The sequence below is a fragment of the Teleopsis dalmanni genome, chromosome 2, assembly GCF_002237135.1.
Source record: "Teleopsis dalmanni isolate 2A chromosome 2, ASM223713v2, whole genome shotgun sequence".
NCBI classification, from domain to species: Eukaryota; Metazoa; Arthropoda; class Insecta; order Diptera; family Diopsidae; genus Teleopsis; species Teleopsis dalmanni.
The window spans coordinates 166,708,804-166,719,752 of NC_051847.1; the positions used below are offsets into that span (position 1 = coordinate 166,708,804).

The following is a 10,949-nucleotide window of genomic DNA, read 5'->3' on the forward strand; positions in this document are numbered from 1 at the left end:
TTCCATCAATGCTGGATATTGGCCAAAAATATGCTTCAAGGTTTTTTTAAATTCGGTATTTTATATGTTATGCATATTTTGCTGGTAAACAATTCCATTTATAAGGAATGTGACAATGGCAGCACTTATGCAGAGATGGCATTTTTTGTTTACATATAAAGTTTGAAACAACAAATTCTGCACTGTAATTTTATTTATCAGAGGCCTGAACATACAGACTTAAAAATTAAAAGTTTGCACAATAGATCTAGTACAGTACAACTAGGCTTTCAATAATTATAACAACTTATATGCAGTTTTAAGGGTTTGCAGCTATTCAGATAATCAATCTGATCGTAAATCATATGAGTGGAATACAAACATATCGAATATTTTGACTAAATACTTATACTATGTTTAGACTATTGTGCTTATCTTAAAGAAAATGTACCAATAAATTATATTTTTCACACAAAATTCATATAAAAATGTGCTGAAAAGCTAAGTCTAAACAAAAGGCTTAGACCTAGAACTTAAATAATCGGGGTTTAAATTCTAAATGCTCTAATATCTAGGAGATCTAATATATCAATCTCTACTGTATTATGAAAATGTATTTTAAGAGGCAATAAAAGAATGCAATCGGTAATTATAATCGACTAATTACAAATGTCTCCATAGTATATACTTATCGCCCAGAGAGGTTTTTAAAGTATGACTGAAAGTTTTCTTTGGGTAGAGTTAGCAAAGTTTTACAACAATTCTTCTCTCTCTTTCTACCAAGAAATAATAATAATTTCTTCAATTGCTACTTCTTATTATATTATGTTTAAAAAAACAACCTGTTTATTCAGATATTATATAGAAGTTATTTTTAGTAAAATTAATTAATTAAATATAATTTTTAATTTATAAAATTCTAGAACTACAGAATTTATCTTTATCTCTTTTTTTATCCCACCAATTTAATATATTTTTTAAAATTATAATAATATATTAAAAAGCTTAAACATGTGTTTTTGTTTATAAATATTTAATATAATTTTTTTCAGTAACTTTTGAATAATTTTAAATAATTTAATAATTCAGCAAAACTAAATGTTTTGAAAATATTTTGAAAAAAATAGAACCAAAAATTATTTAAAAAAAAATTCTTATTTCTTTGGTTGGCGTTAATGCAAATAAATAATACACAACAAAACTAATTACAAAAACAATAAAAACAATAATAATATTAATAATAGGAAAAAGAAATATAAACAGCAACAACAATAACAACAAAAAAGGAAGGTGCGTGCGCACATTAATCAAACTATTAAAATGCCATTAAGCGTTTCAGCCGAAAGAAACACGAGTAGGTAAACTCAAACCTGAATCCAAAGCTGAGAGACGCAAGGCGTAAAACGTAAAAATGGTGGCATGACGTAGCCAGAAATTCATCATTGGCGCAGCACAACGAAAATGAATACGAATAATAATAATCATAAAAGCAATCGCATTTAAAGCTTCCTTTGTTTTTGTAAAGCGCACAAGCACAAGCACACAATAAAAAACAACAACAACAACAAGCAAGAACCTTGAAGATACAAAAAAATTGCTTTATATGCAACTATCCACGTAGTATGGATGGAGTATTCCAGTTACTAATTTTTACTATTTTTAATATCTTCTAACTGCCGCATGACTTGACCAGTATTTTTTTATATTTTATTTAATATATAAATTTTTTTATTATTTTTAGACTATTGTGCATTTTTTGATGAAATAGATTTTAATAATTGTGGATCTATTTAATTCTATTTAACAATATAGTAATATCTATTGGTTGTTGAATGTTCGACTACTTATAGAAGAATAGGGTTAATCTTATATTATAAAATTTCTATTCATTAATATTGTTTGAAGTTTTATTTTGGAATTCTTAAATAGGCATCGTTTGTCATATGACAAGTTACCTATTTCGAATAGGAAAGTGTGGTAATAGAAAAGTATAGTTTTAAATCCAAGATAATTTTTTTTTAATTAAGTTAATTCTTCGACTGAATACGCAGCTGTTTCGGACATCGTCATATATCTATCATTAAAGGTCTTTGAAGAAATCTGTCTATTCAATTGCATTTAATTGAAATTCTTTAAAAATTGTAAATAAATATTAAATTTGATCAGTTCTCTTTAAATACAAATGTAACTTAAAATATGATTTGTTTACAGAGAAGTTGTTTAGTAGGTACATTAGATTTCACATTTTATTTCGAACGTTTATTTTCGATATGTTTTTTGACAAATTCGCCTTCATCAAGAGATTCCTAATAGACAATACTCGAAACAGTTATATTTGTCAGCCAAAGATTCAATTAATTAATATAATATAAAATAAATTTTTGTTGATGTAGTTCACTACTGTTCGAAAAACCTCTTAAAAGGCATAAGATAATATGATAATATATAATAATAATATATTTTTTTCAACTTTTTGACATTGCTGACCATTTTGTTAGCAAATTACTAAGGGAAAATAAATAGCCCAGTGAAATATATTTCGAACGTCAAAATTAAACATAATAAACTATCTAATACTTAATCTATCTTATCTTTGTTATAATATTGTTAAGTTGATTCAGAAGATTTATAGAATAAGATAATAATAAAGATAAGATAAGATAATAAAGATATTCAAGGTTATAATGCGCAAAAACCGTTTCTTATATATATGTTCTTTCACTTGCTTTAAAACAGAACGCCATTAGCACCACCCTTTGCAAAATATTCTATTTTTGGCTCTAACGAACGTATTTTACAAGAAAATATAGGTACCGATATTTAGCAAAATACCATACATTAAATACTTTCCGGTTCTTGTAAAACACATTTTAATTTTTTCCGATCTATTTTAAATGACATTTCTAGTTATTGGAGCAGCCAAAGAGTACGATATCCTGTACTAATTTCACCTTAAGCTTTAATTTACATATCTAACTATTTTCAACGCGAAAAAGATAACGCAAGAAAGATGATTACCCAAGATCAATTGTGGAATTCAATATATAAGACATTGCAAAATTAAGTTCTATGACCGATTTTAATATGATTAATAGAAATTAAGAAAACTGCTCGTTCAATGTTTCGTAAATGATCCCTATTCAACCTTTAATAAGTTATCCCAGAACTCAGTTCATATATCATCAAACTGCATTTTATAGTTCTGTATATCCCAGTTTTCCACTGTATGCGGTCTCGAAGGTATGTTTTTATATATCGTATATCAGTATGTATTAAAAACATTTAGTTTATTTTAATGGTTTATTCAAACAAACTGATATTAGCGACCTAAAATTTTGATAGATCCTATCTCTCTACTTGTTTGGTCCATGTGTCATTAATATCAAAATCTATTAGCAAACTAGTTTGAACCAAGCCGATATAAATTATTTGGACTTTGTATGTATATAGACTGTGGTTCTATTTATCTAGGTATGTCTTTTTTCATTGTTCTCACATATCTGAAAATTCTGACGATAAACACTTCAGTCTGACAAACGTAACATATATCCCGCAAAAAGGTTCGTGTCGTTTTGGTTCACTTTGGAGCGCTTTAGAGCTATAGGGTTCACCTTCTCAAGCTTATCAGCTGTTTTTTGATATAATCGAATCTCTTATGACCAATTGTCCAGACAACTAACTGCTAATTTATTCGTTATAGTCAGCCTAGATATGTGATGACTTTTCACTCACTTTAAAAACTTATGTAAAGTCGTTTTGGATAAGTAATAATAATTACAAATAAACACAAATCAGTATATGAAATCCATGTATGGATATTTAATAGATTTGTATTTTCAGTTTTATGTCCCACATGGAATTATTTACAATTAATATTAGTTAAGCTGTGAATACTGAAATTCCTTAGGCTACCTGGCTTAATCAATAGCCACTAATATACGAAGTGACAATTTCATGATTATCATAATAACAATAAGTAATTATTTTATGCTTCTGTTAATTAGAAATCAATTTCCACTGAGTAACTTGATGCCTAAATGCTGAAGATTGTGAAGAAACCATTTTCAAATGTTAACACACATCTCCGCCTCAACATTTAAATTAGATACTCGCATTGTTCGGCAACTTGCATCCGAGAGTTCGGTGTTCGGTGTTCGGAGTGCATTCGAAAATGAAGTTGGTATACAATTTTGTAAATAAAGGTACACTAATTAAATGATAAATTGACATAATCAATCCTTTTATCATGTAAATTTATAAACTCAATTTAAAGCTGACTGAAAACAATTTTCACCAGAACTAAGAGTTGTCGCGCCGTAATGAGCCCCATTAATAAGCAATAACAAAAACAGTCAGCAAGATCCTTTTGAGATCTTTATCGAACTGAAATGCTGATTGTGGCATGTGAAAAGACGTTCGATTCCAGGTTCCAAATGGAAACCAAGGAGATTTTGTACTCGTGTACATACGTTTATGCTAAACTTTAATGCTGTAACGATACTTTTAAAACGTTTCCAAATTAATTGAGCTGTTAAATATAAAGTATGTATAAAAAATTGAAAGGAAAGAACTCAGCCGACTTCGTAATTAATATGTACTTCGTTTTGTTACCTTAAGCGGAACCGTAATGTACTTTTTCGATATCGATGTTACTGATATACAACACCAAATTTAGATCTGAAATAAAAGTGGTAAAATGTTTTAATTAATGTTTTTTTCATATAGTTTTTTATATGCTTATACTACTTTATGTGTCCAACATTTAAATTTTTTTTAAAGATTAAAAACTCAATGTTTTCACCTGACATGAACTATTCACTTGAGTATTCTTTAATGAGCTTTCAATTGCAATTAAAATAAGTCAACTTTATTCCAATTATTTTCACTAAATTTGGTCATGGTTGTAATTGGATCGAAATAGCAATAATGGATAAGATTATTTTCACATTTTGAAATTTATTTATTTTTATATCTTATTTTAAAAATGTATTAAGGGAAAGTCCGTTTGTTGCATCATCTTGGAACTAACTTATTAATTTTTTCATCAAAAGAAAACTTGTACCACAAACTAAAAAAAAACCAGTAATAAAAGAATAACAAAGGAAATTATTTCCAAATAAGTATTTCAACTGTCTATGACTTTTTCAAAGGAAATACGTACTATATATGTACGTAATATATGTATATTCATTTTCTTTGAAAGAAGAAATTAATATTTGAATTTCTTTTACTGACTATAAAACTGTTATCAAAATGAAATTATCAGTAATAATTATTATTATCGGATCATGTCAAAGTTCGAATTTTCAACTGTAAATTTGATCAAAATATCAATCTTCTGAGTCAAGGTTTTAAGCCTGCATCCTCAACATGCAAGGATAAAAACTGCAATCTAGTTATGGACATATAAGCTGTACTGAAAAAATTGAGTCACCATCTCTCCAGACGGGTATTGGCAATGATAACAACAATTTTGCCTCCTGAAAAATAAATTTGGAGTCCTCATTCCAAAATACATTGTTGAAATTGTATGACCTTGTGCTTGTTCCTATATAGCGACTGATCATTGAAGCGACAGCAGCGATGTGCTTGTAATAAGTAATCTTCTCTGTGCAGAATGAAGTTAAAGAAACTAGATGATAGAGTGAAACCGTCTGTTTTGTTCAAATAAATGATATCCAGGAAACCAATCATTAAATTTTTGTCACATATAAGATTTTTTCAAGATTAATATCTCAAAGGTTGAAACTATGTGCCAATTCACTGGCGAGGTGTTATCCGTCATGCTCAATGAGTGATCAGATATTCACCGATTGAATATCATGAGTATTTGGTCGTTCCATCACTCAACATATATACACTTTACGGCAAGTACTGTAAAAACTTACAAACACTACATAGACAATCAAATAATCGACTAACAAATAGATCGCGTATACGCCGTAATATCTGAGTACGGTATCCTCTTAAAGCTATCGCATGATAAAAATGAAAATATTGATCGCTTTCTGTGTTTTTGCTTCAGACTAGTATATTACTATGATATCTTATTAGATATCTTACTTATTACTATTGTAACATTTTTTATTTATGTATATCTATTTATGTAGCTATTTTCAAATCATTTTAAACTAGATAGAATGTTGTGCCCAACCAACTGCGTATAATCATCTCTGAAGATATAGTTGTTCTATTTGACTAATTTCCTTTCGAGTCGCGATGTATAATAATAGTAAATGTTCTGTAGATCAAAGAATATTTTTAAATATATCAAACATCATAGTGAATGCATTCATATTTTAGATGCATTGTCAATACTCTCAATCTTTAAAGTTATATCTAAAGTTTATATATAAAGCCTTCCTATCACAGATATCAGCTATTCTATAATTCAAATAAATTGTTTTGCGCTTAGATTCTTTTTTTATCTTAATGGTTGTATACTAGTATTGCCTATGTGTTTTTAATATGTGGTTTTAATTATTATTAAGTAATCGGATTGCTTATAGTCATCTATTTTTCATTTTAAGGGTTCGGTGTTTGCATTTATTGGTAACAAATCTGATTTCCTATAGTTTTCTTATTTTCATCGTAAGTGTTTGATACTTACAAATGGGTTTACGATAAGTTTTCAATTATTGTAAACTAATCAGATCAATAGATTCCTTATAGTTTTCCTTTTTTCATTCTTTCTTTATTTCTTCTGAGTAGAGTTGAATGTGACTTATACCAATGGGCTCATATATTTTTAATGATTAATAAATATTTTTATATATAATAGTGAATGTATTCCCAGTCATATATGTTATCGATTCTGAATACCTGCTATCGTTTAAGTTATAAGCAATATAATATGTAAATGCATTCTACTACATTATTTTAATTAAGTAAGATTATTTATAGTGAAATACGTAAAGGTTGAATACTGGTATTGCAAATGGACTACTGATATATTTTTAATTATTATTATCTAATTATAATTCTGATAATATATTTTTTTTCATTTTAAGGGTTTGATACTAGTATTGCAAATGGGCTCGTTTTCAATTATTTACAAGTAAGTTCAATAGTCATTTCTTTGTATCTACTGAAGATATATACATCATATATTCATAAAAGTACTTATATATGAATTCAAAATAAATAATATTACTCTTATGTGTTCTTGTTATTATATACTTTGACGTGCTCAACTATAGTAAATAGTTTATGTCCTATTAATGATATTGCAAAAGTAGAATGCTTTTATTTGCTTAACGTTTAGTTTCATAAATGTGCTATGATTAGTTAATTAATGCGATATTTATCTTGCTTTACTCCAACAAGGTTCTTCTTCAACGGCAGGTTCGTTATAAAAATGAATAAATTTAATGACTCCTTTTTTAAATAGGAATTTGTTTTAGAAGTCTAACTGAAATAGTGTTTCGCCTGCTGTGCACCGTGGCGACCACCTCCGTATGGGCCCACGGAACTTAAATTTTAATCATGGATGCGCACAGCAGCGACATACCGCGCGTTCTGTTTCGTATTAGGATAAATACTCGCATGTAATGCCATGGAAGATAGGTGCGCGGCTGGCTGATGGCTGATGGAATGATGCCTTCGGAACGACAGGCATGTCAGGAAAAGCGGGAGTATCCTTAATTTTTTGTTGTTGTTTTTGTTATTTTTGTCTTTTAGAAACGAATGATAAATGTCGACAAATTCGTCAACGTCAAAATCAGACTGTTACAAAGCAACTCGCAGTATTGCGTAGCGCAATGTTGCGAGCAGGACGTGCACAGGAGCAGCAAAGTATTGTTGTTTGAATACAAAATACTAAAGCAGGAAAAAATATAAAAAAAAAACAAAAAATTAAAAAAAAGAATACAAGGAGGAGCAGCTTACCGTATAAGAAGATAAGTAATTTCTTGTGTTTCATATATTTTTTTCCATCTTTCCATTTTCTTTCCTGTGGGTCTTCTGCGCGAATTAGATTGAAATTGAGTCCAATGATAATTCAATATTGTTAAGTATCTTATATGTTGTAAGAGTAATTTTGACTTGAAAAACTAAATATTGATAAAAATAAATTCTATCATATGAATTCATATGATAGTTATAGATTTCAGATATACGAGTATAATACCGTATAATGTTAATACTCTTAAACGTCTTCCAGAAATAGCAGCAAGTACGCAGACATGGTGACGAATTAAAAGGAATGAAGGGTGATTTTGAATAATCACTAAAAATAAATCAAATTACCTACAATTTCATTATGATGAGGAATTACACTAGAAGCTAAGACAATAACAGCAGGAACAGCAAGAATAGTAGGAATGTATCGAATTCGGCCTTAGAAACAGTATCTATACATAGGTAGAATAAAACGAAATTGTCTCACAGCTAAGAGTGTGGAATGAAATGCAAGTATCTGAAGAATAAATGATTTCTTTTAGCAAATTTCAACCTTGCCCAGAGTATTCATTATTATAATATGCACACACACTCAGGTATTAGAGCGAACATGTCTTCCTACATACCTCGGCATCACAGCGACATTATGTGCTATGTAGATATATTGAAAGACAGATGCGGTAGATAAACTCAAAATTCAATGCACTTTAATGCGAGACTAAAAGCCAAGAAGTGCGAATATGCATTTTCTGATTAAATTATCGCGATAGAGACAAAAAACTGGAACATGCAAAATGCAATCATTTGGGAACAGTGAAGTAGGAAAAATTTTTTTATCGGGATAACAATTTTATTCAATTTCTAGAATATTCCACATTATTCTATACTTTGTTTTATTCTATATATTATTTTATTCTATATATTATTTTATTCTATTTTATAAAATTTATTTAGTTTTACTAGAACACAGATTCAGCTTTAAAATGTTGAAAGAAGCACTTTTAGGATAGAAATTTTATTCAGATTATTTGATGTTAGTTAGTCTTCATATGTAGACAAAAGGATTTATGAAAGAGTTTGTTTGTTTCTTAAATACACACATATAAGCAGTATATAAGATAGAGCAGGAAAGGAAAAAGTTGAGATCTTTTCCAGTTGAAGAGATTGCATATGATTTTTAATATTAAATTGCACCATTAATATTATCTTTAAGAGCGATTTGCTCATATGCCTTAAAAGGAGATTATATGTTCAATGTATACAGGCTGGTTTATGTAGGATTTGGACATATTGCATTTTACCCAATATACCGTTTGAAAAATACCATTGCGTTAAAGGGTATCAGAAAGATTAATGCTGGATGGAATCGGGAGAGACCAAATGAATACATATAATAAAAATAAATTTGATTGCAAATAAATAAATATCTTAAAATGTAATTCTAGTTTCTTTCAAAAAGAAAAAAAATATAAAAAAATTCTCTAACTCGAAGTCTCCATAAGTCGAATCTTTTCTTTGCAAAATTGGACTTAGAGTTATGGAAGTTTGACTGTATATGCAAAAACCTAGCTCTGCAACTAATATATAGTATACAGTAATTATGATCAAGTGGGATTCTTAAACATTGATTTTTAGCAGATACATAATTCACGTGTTACCAGTGACTGAGAGAGCAACTGATAGACTAATGCTCATAATTACGAGAGACCAAACAACAACTACAATTATGGAAGAGAAAATAAAAGTATCCAATATAAATATAATGATCTAATGTAGGTGATATGACAATCAGTGGACCTGAAGAATTTTTGAATGAAGGCCACGGGAACATAAGCGAAATAGCTTCTATAAGAATAAGTAGTGATATTAAACGAATATTGAATAATTCAACGAATTTATCGGAGGTCACAAAAATTGGATATATTTAGTTTAAGAATACATTCAGCTTAGGTAATTGAAACTTGGACACATGATTAGGATGATAATCTCTTTCTTAAATAAAGGAAATTATATATAAAATCAGAACTTACTAAACATGAATATATCTTTCTTGGTATTGCATTATGTGAAAAGTATATTTACTTATTAGTCTTTCACTCGCTTCAAGGTGAAAGAAGAATGAATGATTCTCTAATCATTCGTATAAAGTAATTTAGATAAAAAGGAATAAATATTGCTTACACAACTATATTTTTATAATGCTCTTGAAAGTAATTCTTATATTATTTAATATTATTCTTATTATTATTGTGGCTGAATTTGTAAGTATATATAAAAAACCATGTCGTACTTTGAAGATTTGCGTTGATCAAATTATTTATTTATTTATTTATATAATATTATAATTTAATTTAATATAATAATTTAATTACTTTTTGTTGGGAAAAAATTACACTAAAATAACTTTTTTTGACATTTGATGTCAATAATTTTCTTTTAAAGCATTTATACACAAAATTATAAATATATAATATAAAACAAATTATGTATATGACATATGTAATATTACATATATTATATTTATCATGGAAAAAACAATATTTATATGTTATATGCAAGTGCATTATGATTAACTCTTAATACATTCTTTTTCTTATTTATTCCATTAACTCCCAGTGAAGCATAGGGCCTCAATTTTTAATACATTGCTTACACTTAACTGATAATAACTACTGATATATATGTATATAGGTATATAGTATAGGCGAATTTCAATTTAATATTAAGTGATAAAAGCTAAAAAGTAATTAAGCAATATTATTTCTCGATACTTAACCATTATAAAGTGCAATGTTATATATTCCAAATACTGAAATAACAAAATGCAAATATTAAAATATTCAGATTTAATTAATATCTCAAATATTCAGTTTGAGAAAAACATTCAAGCCCAATGATCAAAAAACGTGTACAGATATATAAGTAATTCATACATGTCTAACTTTTAATAATATACTTAAGTATAGTTAATTGCTATTATAAATAGTAACATATTTTAGTGATATATAATTTGTGGTATTTTATTATACATTTTTTATTATATTTATGCATATATATATATATATCCATAT

General features: G+C 27.8%; 2 protein-coding genes across 3 annotated transcripts in view; one reads left to right on the forward strand and one right to left on the reverse strand.

The window, feature by feature from the left end:
* LOC119679664 (homeotic protein antennapedia) overlaps positions 1 to 10,949 on the reverse strand; it is a 413,608-nt gene that overhangs the window by 50,334 nt on the left and 352,325 nt on the right. The gene's annotated exons all lie outside the window — the stretch shown is intronic.
* The window catches only part of LOC119682205 (homeobox protein H55-like), an 85,418-nt gene that overhangs the window by 47,339 nt on the left and 27,130 nt on the right, over positions 1 to 10,949 (forward strand). Inside the window, exon 2 of the mRNA XM_038095575.1 lies at positions 7,660 to 7,773. Within this exon, the coding sequence (XP_037951503.1) occupies positions 7,660 to 7,773 (114 nt within the window). The remainder of the gene's footprint in view (positions 1 to 7,659; positions 7,774 to 10,949) is intronic.